The 22,418-nt window shown below is 44.1% G+C and overlaps 1 protein-coding gene across 7 annotated transcripts in view; it reads right to left on the bottom strand.

Annotated features, from left to right (window-relative positions):
* Nucleotides 1-7,457: 7,457 nt before the first annotated feature.
* Nucleotides 7,458-22,418, bottom strand: part of LDLRAD4 (low density lipoprotein receptor class A domain containing 4) — a 228,239-nt gene continuing 213,278 nt past the window's right edge. For 3 of the 7 annotated variants that reach the window (XM_057368960.1, XM_057368961.1, XM_057368962.1), the window contains 3 exons: nucleotides 18,999-19,153; nucleotides 9,283-9,336; nucleotides 7,458-8,134 (listed from right to left, as the gene is read on the bottom strand). In XM_057368960.1, the coding sequence (XP_057224943.1) occupies nucleotides 7,592-8,134; nucleotides 9,283-9,336; nucleotides 18,999-19,153 (752 nt within the window). In that variant the 3' untranslated portion in view covers nucleotides 7,458-7,591. Of the gene's footprint in view, nucleotides 8,135-9,282; nucleotides 9,337-10,273; nucleotides 10,475-18,998; nucleotides 19,154-22,155; nucleotides 22,394-22,418 lie in introns of those variants that run through there. The other 4 variants (XM_057368964.1, XM_057368965.1, XM_057368967.1 and 1 more) reach the window with 4 other exon arrangements.

Here is a 22,418-nt window from a genome sequence, read left to right as displayed (position 1 = left end):
ATCAGCAATAGCAAGGCAACAACCAATACAAGAAGCATCTARTTGCAAGGTTAAAGCTGTGGAGGTTTTGTTTGTTTTGTGGTTTTTTTCCTCTTTTTAAAGTGACACATTTAAAAAAAAGAAGAAATCTTCACAGCAAAGATGCATCAAACGACTAATTGCTATACACAGGCTAGTCAAAAAGGATTTGTTCAACCTTTTTCCCTTATGATATTATATTGATATTTAATAGGAAAATAAAATACATAGACTTTTTGTCATTTGTATGCATTCATTTGCAAACTTTCTTACAAAAAAAGGACCAAGCACAGATTGGCATTCACAAAGTCTATGCCATTTTTTTTGTGTTAAAATTGGTATAATCTGTACATTATCTTACAGTATTAACAACATCTATTTGTTTTTGTATGTTTGTTTGTTCTACCCATTGGGTAGGATATGTGCATAATATATTCAAGTTATACACAGCACCATACAAAGAAAAAAAACAAACCAGAAAAAAGACAGACAACTGAAAAAGCACCATTTTAAGTGAGGCACAACAAAGGTGGGAGCGTAAGGCCTGATGCAAAGCCCCCTGAAGTTGGCAAGAATCTTCCTACCAACTTCAGCAGGCTTTGGATCAGGCCTTCTTGAGTGCAAGGGGATTCCTATCTGCTCAGACCTGAACATGAGGCACCTTAGTTGCTTACAAACTACGGACATGCAAACCTCCTCAAAATTATACCTAATAAGGACGCAATATCATTTATTAATAAACCTACCACAGCAGACAGACAAGCACAAACCAAGGAGAGAAAGGAAGAAGAAGAGAGACAGCTTCGTCACCCACGAGATCCTACACACACCATGTTGTTTCAGAAAGCTCACACACCAAACCACTTAAAACAGCAGCAGCAGCAGCAGCAGCAGCAGCAGCAATATAGCAAAGAAATGACAGTGTCATCTCTGGCAGTAAATCACACAGCTGTCAGAGGGATGGGGAAGTGTATCTAGGTTACAGTTTTGCTTTTTTATTGTTAATCAACATAAAAGGTAAGCTCTTTTATAGCAAGAAAGCAATGCTAGCAATACCCGGGTTGCTTGTGTTCAGTCTAAAAACACCAGCAAGGCAGAAGTAAGAGCCAAGAGAGTTTGTGACACTTCTCAATATGAAATCATCCTTGGTCTGCCCTTTCAAAAGCAGGAGAACTGTACTGAGCGGTTACAGAAAAAGCATTAGCAGCCCTGAAATACACTTAATGCCAAYGATGATTTCAAGGAAACACCAGGAGGCTACTCCACTGCACTAAATAGTGYGGCAAACACTTCAGTGCGTTGGGAAGAGCCAATGCAGGTCTGATGTTGGTTCTGGAGGATGAACTTAGTGGTGCAGCTTCTGTTAATTCCCCAGAGCTGTACCAAGAAAACAACTCCTTCTTTTTGCTGGTGCAAGTGTGCCCAATTAGGCTTTTGCCAGCCCAACAATGCAATCAGTGGTGGGTCAAAAGGTAATTTACAMCCCTAATTACTGAGGGCAGGCTGGCAAACACTGTATTAACTATATAAAAAAGTCTTACCAACATTTTCAGTCAGCACACTATCTAAACCTTAAAGCTGAATTTCCTAACAAAACATAGAGACTAGTTTCTGGATGGGAAACTTCCCCAGGTTCAACGTATCCTCACAAGGGACTTCTCCATGCTCTRAAAGGCCTCAGCAGGTCTCAGGCAACTCATTAAGACTGCCTCGTTCCAGGGATTGAAATGATTGACACATTTGGGGCTAGTTTAAGAGAAAAGTTGTAATTGCACCGGTTGGCAAGCAGGCAACACAGGAAAAGACCAGATCTGTGTAATTAAATTAYGTGCAACAGCCTTTATCTAAAAAGMAYAGATGCAATCAAAAGCCAGCCTTCATCTGAACCCGCTGTACAGAAGGATCACTTGGCTCTCAACATCAGGTAGGTCTGAAAAAACACACTTCAGAGATTTAGAGCACATTAAGTACATTTCCTTCCTGCACATCAATACACGAGGTCTACATTTGGGGTTATCCAAAAACATGAGGATTTTCCAAAGCTCACCCAAAAGGAGAGAGAGCTGTTGGATGGAAGATGCACGAGTGCACGAGGTGACAGGCGAGAATTGGTGCAGCAAGAAACCTCCCTACAGACAGAAACATAGGTCATGACATTCACAGGACTGAAGAGCAAATACTCCTCATGCTTCCAGCTGTTTGACAAATGACCTGCCATTGTTCCTGAGAGCACAACACATGGCCATGTAGCACTTCTGGAAGGTGCTATTATGGAACAGTAACTAGTACAGAGATAATCAAGAGGGCGAGTTTTCATGCAGGTCTGTATGTGCATGGACATGACTTAATGGTAACGACCAGTGAGAACCTGTGAATAACCCTAAATACTTTCAAGTGTGCCAGCAAGCCTATTGTTTATCCTTGGAGGGAGGAGGGGAGCCGGGGAGGAAGGCAAAGAAAAATACTGATGTTTATCTGTTTTTCACCATCACACTTTTGTTTTTCTTTGCCTATGAAATCAGGTTACCTTAGCTACCACGAGCGTTCAGGGATAGAGTCAGAGAAAGGTTAGCAGTCAATCTTCTCCAAAACATTCAAACATTCCTTACAGATCAGAGTGTCAGTTTTAAGGTCCAATATCTCACTCTCTGGCAGAAATGACCGCCTCAGACAGCACTGTTCCAGACAGCCTCCATATGGGGCTSTCCAACAGGACAAGGATTTCTTCCCTATTGCAAAGAAATGCATTCCTTAATAAACAATGTAATTTTGCTCCTTACCTTTCCCTGCACCCCATTCACAGAAGAAAAAAAGAACTTTCAGCAACACTTAAAAAAAAATGTATCTGCAATGAGAACATTCAGAGATTTGGCATAACAGAGGCAGCTTCCAGCTGGGACAAACTGGTGGGAGAAGYGGGCAAGCAGTAATAAAAAGCCAAATGAAGCACAGCTTAACCCATGGTTCCTGCAGATTCCATGACTCAAGGAATGCAAACACCTTCCTCACTAGCCATCAAGAACTTGTACATGGGGCATGTGCTTGAGTCTTCATRTTAACAAAGAAAAATCATGCTGTAATAAAGTCCCGTCAGCCTGAGACTGAGCTAAGTGCAGAGTTCATCAGTGACAAGAGCAGGAGCATCCTAAGCACATCCTCCCWGATGCAAACATCCCATTATGCAGAGTACTGTGAATCCTGCATGYGCCACACACTCCAGGAAAGGGATCYGAACACTGWGCTGTTGGCTGAATRCCCCTCTTCACATCCCKAACTCAYATCCTTTAGCAGCATCAMAGTCTGCTTGTCCAGCACTGACAGGAGTCCATCCACAACCATGACAAACACAGGTGCAGAATTAGAGCTGAGTGACAAGTGCCTCACTGGGAAACAGGGAGAGAAACCTTTTTTTTTCTGTTGCTAAACCTCCTGCCTTTTCTAGCCCTGAAAGATCATATGGAAACACCAAAGATGGGGCGTATTTAGCATCAAGAAGGGAGTTATGCCAAGCCACATAATGGAAAAACTAACCTTTACAGTAGGATAGAGGTCACAAAGTTTTATTTCATAAAGGTACGTTTAAAATAAAAAATAATCTTTTAACCTGGAAATTTCTAAAGTAGGGACGTCACTATACTGAATTTTGGGAACACTGGTTACTGGGCAGTCAGAAGATGCAGCCAGAATTCAGGCAAATATGATCCAACACATAAAAAACACCACATACATATTATGTGGGGTTTGTGCATGACACACATAAACCAGAACAGCAGTATGGAGGTAAAATCTACACAATTAATACTACAATGTTTGCAGAAATCTTTTATAATTCATACAAGGTTTCAYTGAGTGGCTCTGGAATACAGCCTATTAATTCTGGCCATTTTTCAAAGAGCATCTTCCATAAATACTTCATAGAATTACCTATCTTCGGAGCTCACCAATTTCTAAGCCTGTAAAGATTGATAGCACTGTCTAATTCTGGTATTTCTTTTACCATTCTGTTGTCAAGGGCAGATTCTCCCTCACTTCAACAGAAYAGAAAAACACACAGTATTTCAATGTTACACTGTTCCATTGGAGAGCACTAAGAGCCATCAGAAAACAGCCATTTACTGCTAGAAGAGGCCCCAAAACAGAAGCAGCAGATTGCAAGCTCACCTACAGCAAGTAAACCAGGGACTTATCTCCCAGAGCTGAGAGGTACTGTCTGCACATYACATTTGGAAAAGCAGAATATTAAACATTAGAGAGTGTCCTAAGGTGGGCCATGAGGATGATGAAGAGCCTCGGGGGGAGACCATATGAGGAGTGGCTGATGTTATTTTGTTTGTCCAGCCTGGAGAAGAGGAGACTGAGGGGAGACCTCATTGCAGACTTCAACTTCCTCCTGASGGGAAAGAGAGGGGCAGCCACCCCTCTCCTCACTCTGCTGACCAGTGACAGGGCCCAAGCAAATGGCCCTAAGCCATCAGGGGAGGTTTACGCTGGGTATCAGGAAAAGGTTTTTCACCCAGAGGGTGGCTGGGCACTGAACAGGCTCCCCAGGGAAGTGGTCACAGCACCAGCCTGACAGAGTTCGAGGAGCATTTGGACAGTGCTCTCAAGCACATGGGGTGACTCCTGGGGTGCCCTGTGCAGGGCCAGGAGTTGGACTCAATGATCCTGATGGGTCCCTTCCAACTCAGCATGTTCTATGATTCTTGGATGAGAAGACGAAGGTGCAAGAGGAGATGCAACTCTAGGTGAGCAAATACTAAGTTATTTTTAAATGAATCTATTCGAAATAACTGGAAAAGATTATGATTTCCATGCAGAAAAATATTCTCAGCCAAGAAAAATTAAGAGACAGCATCCTGGACAATGTTAATGGTAAGTGCATAAATCCACTGGCATGCAGAGAGGGCAGAAGATAGCAAACGGCTGTCTGTAAATAAAGTACGTTCCCAAGAGGTGACTTTGAAGGCAACTTCAAGGCTCACTTTGCTGRGATCTGCACATGGGGAAAGTTGGTATTGAACCAGCCCAAGCCCAGGGCTCAGTGCAGGTGTGCTCTGCCACAAGAAGGGAGTTCCAGCTGTTCTCACCTGAAGGCTTCTCGGCTAAACAATCCTCATTTAGGCAACAGCACAGTATCTCTGTAGGCACACACAATCTCTGGCTTAAAGGCTCACTTCTGAAGTGACAAGAATCACTGAAGACCAAAACCAACATYTGCTGGCTTTGTCTTCTGGTTGGGTTTTGTTTGTTGTTTTTAACTAWGAATTATATTCATAGGTTGTTTGCAAAAATCTAATTTCACAGCTTTTATTCCCAGGAACCAGACATTGATGAGAGCCCCAGCTGACTGAAAGCCACCTAGTAATCTTCTGAACACCTGTCCTAGGGGTCTGAGAGAAAAAAAAGTGAATCCCATCATACAATCTCTATCTCTCCCTTCAATTAATACATACAATAAAAGGCAGCTYTACTCTGCATTACCAGCATGACTCAGACCAAAGTAACAATTAGAGAGACAAATGGGGCTGTGTATTGAGAACTAACAGCTACACAAATGTTTTCTAAACCAGAATAAAACCAAACTACTGTATGAAGAAAACAAATCTACACTGAGGCCCAAAACACACACACACACACACRCRCACACACACACTGTTTTGGCATTAAAACTCTGCATAGATCAAAGATGCACTTCAGTTATCAGAGCCCCCGGTGTAGAGAAGTCCTGCAGAAATCCAGCCTCCAGCCATGGGACCAGGGCATCGGTGCCCTTGGGGCACTCAGCGGCTGCTGMCCGCAACCAAGCACAAGGCTCGGGAAAATAGAAAAAAGTGAAAGATCTTAAAGTGAAAAGGTCTATGACACTCATACACCTATATATTAGAAACTATTCAAGCTAAGACTCTAAAGATTCTTACTTTTAAGTCCATTTCCAAAATGCATTTTAAGTGCAATTTGTGCTTTTTCATGTGCTTGTGATGCCACTATCACCATTTGTCAGCCGAGTTCCGGCACCGCGCGCACTTCCACACAGGAACAGCCAGTGAAGAAACACCCTACGTGCCACACACGGGCAGGTAACACTTCCCAACTACTCTCCAGCCAGCACAGCAAGAAGCAGGGCTTACAGACACTTGGTTAATACATGAGTCACCTTTACCCACGAGCGCAGTCCTGCTGGCGTCACGCAGCTCTCACGCACCCAGAGGCGTTTCCGCAACAGGGCCCAGAGCAAAATGGTTTGCAGGGARAATTCCTGGTGCTCCCACATCCCTGCCAGGAATGCGGCAGGAGCCGGCACCACTGCCACGAGCACTCTCGGTACTGCTGCAGAAACACCATGGGGGCGTTGAGCCACAAGAGCCCCCCTCACTTCAACAGGATGGACCTCCAGGACTGAACTTCAGCATCTGAAAGGATGAAATGGAGAGCGAAAACCACAACAGTCTCACGTATTTGAACAGCGGTGCAGGGGAAAAACATCCCACCCTGCATTTTCAAACAATTTATTGCATAATGTCATGATATGTGACTAAATACATTTCAGGCTACAGTGAGGACAAAAATCTCTAGAACGGTAAGTACTGGCGATACTGCATTATGAGAAGGAAAAGAATGGCAGCACTTAGTTAGAATGAATACAAATTAACATATCCAGGAATTTTTCTTTCACCGTTTATGAAACAAATAGTCTACACTGCAAAATAGCTAAACCTCAAGTGATGGAAAATGCTGGGATTTCATATTTGCCTTCTTCCATCCAAAAGTCTCCAAGACACTTCATTGATACACTGTTATTTGAATGCAAATTATTGCAAAGACAAGTGTCCCTGTATTTCTTGAATTGTAAAAGTCAAGAGATGTTAGGCTAAGTCCTGTCCCCATCTTCTAGCAAACCCGGGGGGAGGGGGAAATCTCCTCCAGATTACTTCTGGGGCTCTATCCTTATTCCACAGGTGAAACGACAACATATAGAAGAACTTCACATAAAACAGTTCCCTCATATATATTTTTTTAAAACATTAAGATAGTGCAACTTTTTAAAACACATTTATCACAACACAAATTAATTCCTTGCATTCATCTAAGTTCTCAACTTTATACCTTGGCACACAGAACAGGAATTTTGTTTCATATTAAAAAAAAATCACACCCTGGGAGAAAAAAAAAAGCAAACTGGCCAATTCTTCCCCCATTTATCTAGCAAAACCACCTTCTTCCTTCTGCCATTCAGTGAGTATAAAACAGGCTGCAAAAGCCTCATTTCTGTGCTAAGTTAACTTTTAGAATTAAATAATTGAAATAGTTTATTAAAAAAAAATAATATATCCCCCCCCTCTCCCCTGAAACACTGCTCATAGACAAACTGAATGGAAGTTTGTATTTCTTTCGGTCTGCTTTGCATGCAATTCCCCTGAAAGGAATCAGAAACAAAGAACTGGTTTGCACGTTTGGTTTTACTCAGTTGTACCACGTGAAACGTAACAACACTGTGCACCGGAGCACGGGGGTCTTCCTCCACCGTCCTGCCTGGATCTCCCGTCTTCAGTCCAAACGCACCTGGGCGAGTAACTTACACCAGGTTTCCYGGTTTCCGGTCTTGGCCTTTGCTGGGGACTATTGTGCTCTCTGAATTGTTCTGCTGAAACTGAAGTCTGCTCCCCCTCTGCGAGGAAGGAGGCATGTTGCTGTGCTGGTGATGGAAAAAAGAGGAGCCGGGGTAATGCCCCATGACCTCGCTGTACGTCGGGGGTGGTCCTTCCATCCTTCCATTACTGCTATAGTTGGTTGCACTTATGCCCGAATTGCTGCTGGGTGGGCAGGGACCCCCATTGTACATCGAGATGTCTATCAAGTCGCTATCAAAAATGGTTCGGTTGGGCGGCGCCCTGACGGATTCCCGGTTGAGCTCCATCTGCTGCTCGGGGTCCCGGAGCTGCAGGGTGCACGGGCCCTGGTACGGCGGCGGCTCTTCCCCGTCCGAGAGGGAGATGGTCGGAGGAAGGTCGATCTCATGCTGCATGTAAGGGTAGGTGGGCTGGAAGCGACTGAAACGGTCCCGCTGCATGAAAGACGGGGTGGTGAACCTGTCCCTGGACCTTGGGGCGTACATGATCTGAAACGGGAAGAGAGACACGCGTGACTCCACGTCTGCGCAGAGCACTGCGGGCATACTGTATGTACAATGAGCTGGTAAAACACAGAAAGCTTCCTTCTGCCACCTGAATCAGAGACTAAACCCAGCAGATACCATGCACACATGCTGCCACAAGCGTGCRTGTGAAGAGGCAGGAGGTGCAGGAAGGATCCATCACATTTGAGAACAGCTTCACCAAGGAAGACCAAGACCCCACACAGCTCCTTCTGCCATTAAAACATTCCAAGCAAAAGCAAATTACTCTGTTTCTGAACACAAGAAAGGAATTCTCTCTAGTCTTTATAATTGACTAGTTCTACATCCAGTCCCAATACTGGATTTCAACTGCAGTCAGACCTTCCTCCTCCTACTCAAGAGTTAATGCATCACCAAAGAATTCAGATGGTCACTTAGTACATTTTGCAAAGGCTTGGCATATCTCACGCCTTCACTATCAGAGTGTATCAGTTGTCCTCCTCCCCCTCAGTTCTCAGCCAGCACTCAGCCTCTGTGTAAAACCCACAAGGCTTCTGCATTGTGATGGAAAATATGTCCCGGGCATGTTAAACCCTGGAGAAGGCCAGGCTTTACAAAAGGAAGAGTTCAAGACACTCTGTGAGGTGCTATTGCGCCTCACTTGGTCTATCCCAGGTCTGGACAGACACAGCAGTTTCTCAGATYTAGATCTATCAAACTGTTCACAAATTATTGCATAGACCAGGGATTTGTGCTAGCTGTGAGAGACACTGGTGATGGGATACGGGTTGTAAATCCAAGAAAAATTCAGGGACAAGAGGAACTGGTCTCCCAGCTTCCAATGARTACTCAAATTCCTGAGCCACTCCATGAAAGAGACACACCTCCACCACTTACTTGTAAATRCCTACTATGACACAGGGAGTTGCTGATGGAGATGAGGTGTCAGGTAGGCAGAATTTSATTCTTTTAATGAAAAGGTCTCAGGCATTTATGAAATGGGAGTTGGGGCAGGCTGGAATAACCACATGAGCTACACTGAAAAAGCTTTCTTGACAAAAAATARATGCATGTTTTTGAAAGGAACCAAATACACATTACAGGAAAARAAGAAAGCACATTGGTGAAGATAGTCAGAAATCTGCCAGTACCTCTGAAGCACCCTGGCGCGAAACCGAGCTTTCTGAAGGCCACAAGCACCCCTCCTGAAATGTGGAAAAAAACAACAAAAGACGAAAAATTAATATATCACATCACCATTCTGCCTCGATACCACAGCTCTTACCAGCAGTCAGCTTCTAAGGACTGGCTGTCTCCAAGAGGTARAAAGCAACATCCCAGCCCTTTCTTTCCAACATACGAACGAAGAGCAGCTTTGCTCCCAAGCAAGCCAAGCTTGGTTCATTTTGCAAGTGCCTAGATGTCACCCACAGCACCCAGCCCCACAGGCCATAAGGATGCAGCAAATCGGTGGTGGCTACAAGAGTGTGGCAACATGTGGAGATGACAGGAGCCACCTCAGCACCTGCCACCTCCCAAACCATCAATGTCTGACAAAGCTGACCTGCCAGCCAGGATCCCAATTACACACCACAGGCAGAAGAGTTCACAACAAAACCTGGCGTCTGTAATCTCAATGAAGTGACAGACATGCTAAACCCAGGGATAATCTGGTCAAAACTCTCAGTTGCCCAATTCCCACCATAAACAGTAGTTAAAACAGCTGAGGTTTCAGCCATCAGTTCCCCCATTCACTTCTCCAACCACCTTCTCAGGTCAAAGTATTTTCTCTCTCAAGCCTCAAAATGCTGTTCTGACATTGTACCAGCATTCAGGGCAGAATAAAAGGGGAAAAAACAGTATGTCAACAGGGAAAATAGCTTAAGGTGTATCATTATCTTCTCAATYAATTGCTCCGATTAGCAGTAACTCCTGCAATGAATTTATTTTACTGGAAAATTCTGAAGCTGAAAAGGACATATCAGAGCAGCTATAAAGCACAGAACTTCAATCTTGGTGCACTGAGAGAAAATCAAAATATTGTATCGTCATGACTATTTTCTTGATGCTAATTCAAGTTTTACAGACATAAGAAATTTCAGGAACTGGAAGRAAAATGCATACTGTCCCCAAAAGCATTACCATGTATAGACTGCTTCCAAATCGTACTGTACTGCTTCTTCTCACCACAGCATCTTTCAACATATTTCAGATGTAAAAATAGACCCAACTAGATGTTCATCATGACACTCGGAGACCAAAAGCCGTCTGTGATCTTGTCAGGAGAGTCCACCGCAGAGGAAAGCTGCTCTAAGAGGACTCTCCCACAGGATTCAGCTGCTAAGGGAAATGCTTTGAATAACAAAGCTGGCACACTTTTTTCAGTTGCTTTAAAAAGCAAAGATAGAGGCTGACAATTGTAATTATTTACAGCTTCCCCAAGTATTCCCCTTTGCAAAGATGTGAAAGACAAATCTTATGCAGATTCGTGTACTTCAGTGCCTAGATAAGCTCTGTCAATTGAAGAATTTCTAACTGTGTAACTATATGCATGTATATACGTACTTGTACACACATTCCTTGCCATTCCTTCAGCAGCCAGGTGGGTGCCCTTCTTTGAAATATCGGAGGGTATGTTTGTACATTTGAAGGCAATCAGGTTATCAGCAGTTGACCCAACAGGCTCCAAACCCATTTCAAATGTTTGTAAAATACATTAGTCAAAGCAAAAGCTCCCAATTAACTGCCCCTGAACCACAGGCTCTGAAGAAAGGTGAAACCAATGACCCAACACAGAAAAAAAAAAAATCTACCCCCACCACTCATACTATTTAAACTCCTTTATGAAATGAAAACAACTCCCATCCTAGGGCCCATCTCCCCAAAGGCAAGAGAGTAAGATGAGCTAAGGGAGACAGTGCAGCATATGGAGAACAACTCCTTGCATGGAGATGGAACGGGACCTGCTCACAGAGCCAAGACTCCCAGATCTGGTACCAGCCATGCCTAACAAAAATAACTTGTTACAAGAGAGGAGTTGCCTGTTACTTCTACTGCTGATGCCTGAATCCCAGAGCAGCAAAAGGTCCTACCTGGAGGCACTGGAGCTGCTACAGGGGTCCCACAGAGTGTAACCAGGGCTCTGGGATAGTCACACCAAGATGACACCAAAGGAGCMCAAGGCTCTCCCCACTCTTGGATAACTGCTTGAGAAGGTAAACAGCTTGGGATGCAGTTGAACTCTAAGGCTACGGGATCCTTAGGATACAAGGATATACAACAATATCCTTCTGTGACAATATGTCTTAGAGTTCACCTGCAGCTCCTCCCTTCTATAAGGTTTCCCCCAGAGAGAGCAGCAAACAATAAATCATTTGGCAGCAGCCAAACCCAAGCAAGATCTCTATCCCAGGAGCCAGAACTCCCCAAGCAGATGGCTGGGGAACATGTGCTCAGCATGCCCACACTTGGAAAATACCAGGCTCACACATGTGCAGACCAACATTACCATGGCTGGTCCAATGACACAGCACAGAATTCTCTCCTCACCAACTCCAGACTCACCAACCAAACACAGGAATTTCTGCCCTCCTGAAATCTCTGCATCTACCACAGGAGACCTACTACCTACCTTCCTTGAGTCTTTATTTGAGGGAAATACTCCCTTTTCTGCACCAGGTAGATCCAGCCTAACCCAAGGGCTGAGGCCCAACAACTCCACTGTTCTTGGGGCGACAGCAAGGGGTTCAAAGGAGAAGGAAATTTTGCTGAAGAAAAATATCCCCATGACTACCCCCGTCCACTCCGAGATGCAGATTTAAGAAATAATGTGCACGGACCACCATGAACAATCTGGGGTTACTTACACCAASGGAAAGCATTGTTTTTTTGTTCTCTGCTTGTTCCTGTGCTTACAGATCTTCCTCTGAAAGCTAAAATGCTTCCCCTATACTCATAGCAGTGAAAACCAGATGAGAACTGACAGCATTTGTATTTATGTYAGGGATTTGCACAAGTAGTTATCAGGTATGTGCAAACAAGGCTAAACCTGAGCAAATGTAATTTACCCATATTTTGATGAGGGCAGTATCTCATTTACCTGCTTCTGATAGGCTGTCAACAGCTAGGCCACCTCAACTTGCTCCTTGTTCAAGAGACTTCACACATGAGCTTCAACACTTAAAAGCAACAGGGAGATAAAGCTTACGTGTGCATTCCCTACAGTGCATTCCTTTGCAACATTGTTATGCTTTGGAATGAAGATCCTAGCACCTACCAATAACACCAAGCAAGAAAAATCTTAGGGATCCACCTCTGTCWTTTGCTGACCATTGCCATTTTTGGGTTTCACCATAATTTACAGAAATTAATTTTGCGATTAGGTTTTGAAATAGYAGCACCATTTAATAAATCCAGCTGAGTGATTACTTAATTATCTCATGGTGATGATTATTTAATATTTAGAGCTTAGGAGACTCCATAAGCCTAGGATAATTTGCTATTTCGTATTTTACAAAGCTTAAGAGCCTCTAGAATTAAACAGGGTAGGAAAATGACTTTTTGAGGACATTTTTCAACACTGGAGTCATCCCACTGCCTCAACTGAGCACCAGCCCACTGACAGCTGAAGGAAAGACATTTACTAGAGGAATAACTTTTAACTGAGGGGAAATTCTAGGTAAAAATTTACACTCAGGAACAAATTTTCCTCAAACCATAGTAAAGCAAAAGGATCCCTGTGCTTGTTATARTTGGGATAGAGTTAATTTTCTTCATAGTAGCAAGTATAGGGCCATATTTTGGATTTGTAAGGTAAACAATGTTTTCATTATTGGTGAGCAGTGCTTACACAGAGTCAGGGCCTTTTCTGCTCCTTACCTCACCCYATCAGCAAGGAGGCTGGTGGTGCAGAAGGAGCTGGGAGGGGACASAGCCAGGACAGCTGACCCCACTGACCAAAGGGACATTCCAGACCATATGGCTTCATGGTCAGTATATAGAGACAGGGGAGGAAGAAGGAAAGGGGGACTTTGGGAGCAACAACATTTGTCTTCCCATRTCACTGTTACWCRCTGGAGCACTRATGTCCTAGAGATGGATGGACACCTGCCTGCCCCTAGGAAGTGCTGAATAAATTCCTCCTTTTGCTTTCCCTATTAAACCATCTTTATCTCAGCCCATGAGTTCTCACTTCTACCCTCCTGATTTTCAGGAGCAAGTGGCTGTGCGGTRCTTAGTTGCCAGCTGGGGTTAAACCACGACAATCCCMTATAATCCAAACTTTTCTTTTTTTGCTGACTGTTAAGGAGATTTTCAGGCTTTCTCCCCTATTATGTTTCGGTGAAATAGAACTCTGCCTGAGATTATGCTTTCTGCGAAACAAAAGTCAGTTTTTCACTTTCTAAAATGCACTGCAATAATTAGAAACATCTCTCTTTTTCCCTTAACCTTRTTTCCCCTTCCCTTTATTTTATTTTTATATACAAATGTACACACACACACACAAACATACACACTTCTTTTGCAAGTAAAATGTTACAGACAGCAGTGCAGTTTCTGATTTTGGCCCTAGGTGGTACATTACACCACATTAAAGCAGTGGCTTGCTGAAAACACTCGAGAAGGCACAAGGGCTCATTCCTTCCTGTCTTCCTGGGTGATACAGACCACSACAGCTTTGAAGATAGCAACAAACACAAGCAAAACACACTACTGTGTTGTTCCTAACAGAATGATGAGTATTCCAGCAGGACTGCTCATTCCTTTTGAAGCTATTCCACAAGGGCAGAAAAGGTGATGCTGTCTAACAGAGCAGTGCACAGTACCAAGAAGTACTAGAGAATTTTATGGAGAGTGCCAAATCTCTCACACGTAATCTGCCGCCCTACAYTTACTGCAATTATTACTGTTACTTAATGCTTTAAAACTTTTATTTCCCCACCTTCACAGCACTTCATCACTTTAAGTAATCTTCATTTCATTCAACTGAAGGGAGTAAGTGCTATTATCCTTCCTCCTTTGTTTGGCGATGAAGCAAGTTGCCCAAGGTGACATACCGAGTCAGGAGCCATCCAAAGCCAGCGCTCCTCACTTCTAGTTCAACCTGCAGATTTCCTGGGCAATCCTGCCCTTATTAAAGATATGACGACTTTGCTGTGGTAGACTTCAAAGAGCAGCAGCTATGCTCGCTGTCCCTCCTGGCAGCACTCCCTGAGGAGAGGCGAGCCCATGTCCCTCAAGGAGACAGGAGGAGAATACAGTGCACATACAGCCCCTGCCAAATGATGACTGGTACAAACAAAAMGATTTGGCAAAGCAGGGTGGTCTACAGCACTCACACTCTCTCCTGGCTGTAGACTSAGTTCTTGTTCCCAGTAGGATTTTCTTTTGCATATGTCAGTAAGAAAACGAGAGTGAGTGGCCCAGGGACACCAGCAGGGAACAAACAGAATAATGCCAGTAGGAAATAATTTAAAAGACCAGCAGGAAAGACTAACATTTGAAATTATTGACAAGTCCCTGAGCTGTCAATATTRTCTATTTTCCGTCACTCCCCTAACATTCCCCTTTCATTCTGAAATAGCTGGTCTAGGGCAGAGGGGAGCATTTTTTACTGCTGTGCTCCCGGAGCTTGGCATCCGAGATTGGCATTACCAACTCAGGTTCTAATGCAAGCTGACTAGCCCGAGCAGCAAGGCTGCCCTCCGTGCTGGGAGGCAGGAGCTGGTCAGGGTGAGCATCTTGTGTGATGGATGCAGGGATTTGCTGCCAGGAGTRGGCCTGGGGCAGTCCAAGTGTTCAGCACTCCTTCAACATCTACTTTATAGAAGCAGACAATGCAAAAACACCATGATGGGGAAATGGAATGAAATTAGGAACATCAGGAGCTCATTAAGTACCTCCTTGTAAGTCACTTAGTTAATCTCTTTCCCCTCAATGTCCCCATGGAAGTCCCTGGTGATGACATTAAGAGTTAATCATCGGGAAGCARGATTTATCTGTGTTTTGTCCCAGCAAGCAGCAGAGTGCCACAGCAGCAGCTCAGCTGCAGCTACCCACACTCCAGCAGGACACTTTGGTTACCAACACGGCCCTCCTGATACCAGCTCAACCCTCCAAATGCACAGCCAGACACGCCACCACACCCATCTCTCCTTGGACAGCAGACACACATACCCTGTGCAAGGATGTGCCTTTCCAAGGCTGCCACGTGGCTCTGCCCCAAAATCCCCCAGCAGCGCCAGCAGCATCAGTTGCTCCCACACAACAGGTTCTGTTGTTTCATTGAAACAGCCCTGGGCATGCTCCTGGTGTATCCTACACCCTACAGCCTTCACAGCCCTCTCGGGTGTTCTGCAACCCTTGGCTTGCTCCCAGCTGTGAAGCCCAACACGGCTGAGGGATGAGCCAGMAGCAGAACAATACCCAGTATTTCATCCAGTGTCAAAGGGACACTGCTCAGCACCTTGCAGGCTCACTCCAGGCTGCTGCTCATACYAATATGCCTGTCACTCAGCATCTTTCCACCTCTCACAATTATGATCCCAAAACTTTTATTCCTCCTAATGTTAAAATAGGYTTGGAATGTTTAATAGCATCACTAGGAGAAGGCAGGGCTTGCCATGGGAGGGTAGGCAGCATCCTCAGCACTGCTGCAGATGCACCCAGTGYTTGTCCTGCCCTTGGCTGTGATCGGCTTAAGGCCTTGGCCCAATAACCAAGGTAATAAAATCCCTAAGACAAGGGGAGAGACTGGAAGATGATACTCCAGAGAGATGAAAATAAGAAAATAAAGAAAAAAGATAAAGCTGAACTTGTGGTCACATAGAAAAGCGTATTTACGGAACAGGCTCATAACAACAACTTTTCAGTGTGCACTTGCCAAAGATCAACCTTTGTTTTTCTAGGACTGGTCCCTTTTCTGCCCTTCAAACATTACTTCAAATGTTAACACCTTTGATTGCAGGGATTTAATCTTTTTAAAATTCTAATTTCTAACTTGGCCTGGAAGTCGAATTTCTCATTACCACCCTCTTTTGTTTGTTTTATTTGAGGATGTTAGCATGGGGTTGTTTTTTTTCTTTTTTTTTGTTTGTTTAAATGTGAAGAAGTTCAACCAGAAAAGGAAATCCACTAATATATTTTATTACATTATTTCTGACGCCTAGTCCATGAGTCTCACAGGTGTGAGGCTGTTAATAAAGGCAATAGATAATTTACCTAATCACTCCTATTACACTCTCCAGAAGTATCAGAACAAGAGAGATCACTTGTTCAATAGCTGGTCTTTACAAGGCCAGAAACCTGTGCAGTTCAGCCCCCACTTAGCTGGTGGAAGACATGATTACCTACAAATAGGACAGGCTTGAAGAAACAGAAAATTGAAGTTAACAAGAAAAAAAAAAGCGCCCCATCTGAACAGGAAAGGTTGGATTCTACATCCTGATCCACCTCTGCTATCTCAGTTACATGAAGGGGGGTTCACTTCAGAGTTCTMTACAGGAACTAGCCAGTAGTCAATTATTTGCTGTACCATTCTCTTTSAAGAAACATGTCTGAATTCCCTCTATTTCCATTCACTCTTTCTCCACCAACGGAGAGACCTGAGTCAGAACAGTATTTTCTTCAGACATCAGTGGTTAATCATGCTCTGCACACTGCCTTTAAGGTTTGCACTACAAAGACAGTTTTTATCAGAATTTCCTTCTAACACCTGAGACAAAGGACAATTTAAAGTTTTTGACATCTGAACTCAGAGACCTCTAAAGCCCCATCCCCCACAAGCATGACCTTCTTGTAAGAAGAGCTGCAGCTTATCAGAAATTCAGATGAGTAATAGTGATGACAAACCTATACCAAAGGCTTTCARAAGAATTAGTAACCAGTTCTTGCCATCCCATCATCAATTCCCATGAAGTGCTCACTTGGCTGTGATTATCGTTACTTATAATGGTGACATCAAACTGAAACTGAGTCAGTGTTTTAAAAATGATTTAAGATCAGTTCTGAGTACTAAAGCGGCTCCCAAGTCCCTGCTGCCAAATTGTGTGTTCTTCTTCATAAAACGGTGAAGTTTTCTCCCTTGTGCCAGAGAAAAAAAAAAAAAAACAAAAAAAAACGAAAAAAAAATACCAACCACCAGCTCTGATAACAGACAATACTAATGAACCATACAGAGGAAATAATGGGTTATTTCATGCATTTGACAGCTTACTACAGTTTTAAAAGATTTGTGAAGATGAAAATGCATTTCATTTATCTCAAACTATTTCATTTCAGGCATTTGTAGCAATTATAGCTAACATTTTTCAGACAGAATTGTGGTTCTTGAATTACAGTGTCCATTTCAAAGCAACATTCAAATTAATCCAGTCAATTTTTCCAGTCCTCAAGTCCACGAGGTTAAGGTTTGACAAGTTCCAGTTTCATCTGTAACCAAAGTAGAGCTAAGCATTCCTACACTACTGAAGTGCCAAGCAATGAGGCAACCTCTCCCTGAGGAGGCAGCTCCTTTCCTCCCCCCACTGCCTCCAAGGTAGAAGCAATTCCTCCAGCAAAAGGGCACAGGTGATGTACTAAGAAAAAGCTTTGGGAACCCTGCCTTGTCACATTGTACAGCTGGCTTTCAGGAGGGAGCTGCCAATTTCCAGGACTGCCAGGGATGCAGCTCCACAGCAGCCTCTGTGGCATTGCTGCTTCCTTCCCTGTCAGGGCTCCCTCCCCTGCTGAAATCTAACTGGGAAAAAAAAAGGCAAGAGCAAAAAGCAAGCAATTAATGTTCAGCCAGAGCAGTCCCCTGAGGCCTCTCACCTGGCAGCTCCCCAAGGAGCACAAAGAGGAAAGAAACATAAGGCTGGGATGGATAAAAAGGTGAGACTGTGGCRTTAGAACTGGTGTAAACCATTATGAGATCACATATCTCAGTTACAAAATCAGACTTTTTTTTGACAGCAAAATGAAGCTGTGAACTCAACACTGTTACTARGACTTCAATGCATCAAAAGGAAACTTCATAAATGGCCCCTTGGCCACTGCTGTCAGCAAAGAMGCCAAGGGCACCGCTCTGGGACACTGAAAAGCACATCAGAAGAAAGGACCTCCCWGCAACACTACAGGACACTGCATGGCTTGTGGGGGATATCCCAAGGTCAGGGACACACTGTGGTTAACCCTCACATAGGAGCAGAGCATCCCACTCAGCAAATTCCTGGCTCAAACAGCAAATTAGRTGCCCATTTACCACTGGGTTGACTAAATAGTCCTAACAAGTACTGACTGAGGCTCCATCTTAAGCCTCTGACTCTCTAACAACACATCTTAAGCACTCCAGGTCCTTGGAGGGATCCTTTTTCTAGTCTCTTCTTGCTGTTTTAGCAAAACAAGCATTACATTTTCCTGGGCCCTTACTGGGACAGTGGTTTTAATCCAGCAAACTGCAGCTTCACAAAACAGTAACAGTGATAAAACTCTAGGGTATCAGTCAATACACGGAAAGTCATAACAACATGCATTTCAAATCTTTGTACCCCAGCTAATCTCCATTAATTCCCCTTCCCCTCCCCTCTCAAATTACAGCAGCAGCAAACACAATGTCACACCTAAGCTTCCAAAAGCAAAATGAATATAGGCTACCTAAAACATAGCAGGGTCTAAAAATAATCAAAGGCAGTGCACCTTAAATTTGTGTTCCAACTTTGTTTTTCTACTGACAACTACAACTGTGGCAAAAGACCCAACCACAGAGAGTATTAAAAATGCTATCAGAAGTTTTTCCAGCACTTGCCTGTACCAGAGCTCTTTGGGAGGCTTTGCTGCAGACCTGTACAGCACAAGGAAAATGAGTTTGGTGCAAGGGGCTCACACTCACCGTCTGCAGAGTTTCTTCCTGTCTTCTGCTTTGGCTCTGTCGRTTGATAAAGGAGCGTGTCGAGAGTTTGTAATGGTTCAACAAGCAGATRATCACTACCACCATAACAGTTATAACCACGATTATAATGATGATTTGAACAAACTCCAGTTCAGCTAAAACAAAGAAAAAGAGAGGAAAAGTGTCACCAACACACAGAATGTTAACCATCAAAGCAACAACCTGAAAAGACCCTCAGTATTTCATTGAGATTGATCTGGCATAAGATACTAATGCTGCCCATTCTTCAAAGTTTTCTGAAGAAAACTGTTCTAAAAAGCATGAAAATTATTTAATTTTTGTCAGAGCAAATCAATCAGCATGAGCGGCTGCAGGACAAAACTAAGAAGCTTCTTGGTGATCCTTCTCTGCAGCCTTCATAGGTAATACACTCTGCAACATAAACACCACAGACAAGCCYTCTGGACAACACAATTTCACTGGGGGGTGGGGGGAAGAAAAAATTGAACTAAAAATCCAAGAAACCACTTACACACAAACTCCACGCTATTTTAATAGCCACCTGCAATGCCAACAGAGTCCAGAGGGTTCCATAAGCTTCAAAGCCTGAGAGAAATCAGGACACTTTATCTAGTACACTACCCTTATTTTTTTATCAAGTAAATAGCATGAAAGCCTTTAAATTAGAGTGGAAGACTTTTATCCTATTGAAACTACAAGCAATGTCTTTTTCAATTACTATCTTCTCTCCTGCTAGTGTAACGTTAACTTTTCTAGGACTTTCAGGTAAAAATCTAAAAAGAGATCTGGGACTCTAAAACAAGGTATGTTCCACCATGGAAAAAATGAAACCACGGCCTCAGTTGCTGCAAGAGATACAATTACAATCAACTCTATCAGAGCCCATCCTCTTGTCTGAAGCCCTGCCTATACCACAAATATTAAGTATATTTAGAAATGAGTCACTCTTGCACCCTTTTGGCTATACTGGAGCAGCAAGGATGAGCAATATAAGGGGAAAAATTGCCCTTTGGAGTTACCAAGTTGGTAATATTTCTATGGAAACTGCATTGCTCACAGRGGATGCTCTCATCTTGAAAGGCAACTCCAGTTAATGGGAGGAGGGCTTTGGTTGCTAGGCTGGTAGAAAAAGCAGAGAAGCAGCACAAGTTGCTCAGTTTCAGTAGTTTCTGAAAACGGCACTACTTTTTGGATGCAAAAACATGAACTCTGGGAAACTTATATTAAATTCCTGTTTTAAAAAATTAACAAGGAAAGAGAGATGACATATGAAAATGAAAGGACAAAGCAAATATCAGGAAACAAGCCCCCTTCCCCCCTCATCTCCAATCTGYAGCCACTCTCAGCTTTCTGTGTGACAACACCACACTTGTGCAGACACAACACAACTATGAAGCTGAGCTAGAAAAATGCCACTCACACATAAAATCCAAGACGAACCCGCAGGGAAACCAAAGGAAACCAAAGGCTGTTTCATTTTTCTAAAATCTCTTGTGAACAAAACTTCAGASTACAGGAGCTGCAAGTGTGCTGGTGTCCAGTGGAGGCCAGTGCCAAGGGCCAGCTGTCTGGCACAAACTACTGGCAGGCACAGCCACACCACCAAAAGGATGAGGGTCTACAATCATCTGTTCGGAGTAACTAAGCCCATGTAAAGCTAAGGAAAGAGTAAAGGGCAAAAATGTGTCTATCACTTTATCACTCTTTGCTGTTAAGTACCTTACACTCATCATTAAGACCACCAACATTTTCAAAGAATTTGGTTAGTCAGTGCTTTGTGTTCTGCTTTTGCTATCAATCCCACATGCAGGGCTGAGATCTTTCTTTTTCCCCTCTCTTGCGTCACTGGAAGCTAACAATGTCAGCACCAAAAGATCAAAAAGCAGGAAGCACAGAATTAATTAAAAAATAAACCCACCCAAACCACATTTAAGTTAAAAGTCAGTTTTTCTTGGCTCAGAAACACAGAATAAATTCTGTACACAGTTGACAACTTCTGTAATTCACATTTCGTGGCTACTGAAGTACTCAAGGGTTTCTTCATCCAAACTTTTTTTGGGTCCATGTCATACTTTAGACTGGAAATTGAGAGACTGTTGCTAAAGGGCAACATGCAAAACAASCAATGTTGACTTAGGCTTTCCTAGAATGCACAGATCACTAGAATGACATGTTACTTCTCTATTTGCCAAGGGCAGTCTTCTAAATTTATCGAGGCCCCTGCACTTCAGTGGCAAGGGACACTACTTCTCCCTTACAGATCAGTGATTCCTCTGTGGGCACTTCCCTTGCAAAGGAATAATTTGAAAATGTTTGATTAAAACACGGCCATGCAATTAAGAAATTTAAAACCACAGCACAGARCTGTGAGCACATGGGATTTCCCAAGTCCAGTTTACACTGTAAACATCAAACTGCAACAAAACACTTTACTGATTTTCAAGAGAATTTCCTCAATAGAAAGCATGGGGAAAAGAAAGATAATTTTAAATCTCTTCTTCCTCCTGAGTGCATTCCTGCTGCTCATTCGGTTATCAGCAGTAAAAAGCAAAGATATACTGCAGCAGCAGTCTGTATTTGCTGGCACTGATCAAGGCCATTTAAATAGTTCCTGGCGGCTGCTGACAGGCACTGGGTCACCCCGGCCCCCACCACGTCCCCACYGCCCAACACCTGCCAGGCGTGAAGGGCCACCGCCTTCCAGACAGACATCTCCCTCTGCCTACTTTTCCTATAAATGTATTAGCAAAGACACCGGGGAGAGCTTCAGAAAGAGAAATGCTACGGTTTTACTACCCCGAGTCTGTCACACTCACATATACCCATCTCTTTAAACGCAAGAAACAGTATTTTTAATAAAAACTCTCCAAGGGAAAAAAACCCCTAAAAGCAAACACAACGTTTCAGGGTAAACGCCCAACACGGAAAACGCAACTAACTACACGTTGAATTAAATCACCTTCTCAGGAGAGCTCGAAAAGAGAGAAATTTATACCCCTATCAGCAATGACACAAGACCCGAACCTCCCCCCGCACAGACCCCGCGGCTCCGCCGGCGAGCGCTCCCGGGCGGGCCGGGCTGTGCGGTGCTCCGGAGCCGCATYCCCGGTCCCTGCCCCTGCGGACGCGCCGGTACCTCTTTCCAACAACAGGTCTTTTAACCGCGCATCCTTCACCGCTGTCTTGTTAAGCCGCTCACTGGACATGCTCGCCTCCGCCGGGCGGGGGGCTCAAGCCGCTCCGCCAGCCCCCGCGGCGGGCACCGCATCCCCGGCAGCCCCGGGCTCCATCCAGCGAGGGGGCACGCTGAGGGAGGCTGCCGGGGAGCCTCCCGCCCGCGCCTCTCCCGGCGCTCGGAGCGCGGCTGCCGCCGGAGCGGGCGGGCACGGCCAGCACCGG

Source organism: Malurus melanocephalus, unplaced genomic scaffold (genome assembly GCF_030028575.1).
Source record: "Malurus melanocephalus ecotype Western Australia unplaced genomic scaffold, MMel_1.1 scaffold_99, whole genome shotgun sequence".
NCBI classification, from domain to species: Eukaryota; Metazoa; Chordata; class Aves; order Passeriformes; family Maluridae; genus Malurus; species Malurus melanocephalus.
This window is presented reverse-complemented; position numbering and strand designations above follow the sequence as displayed.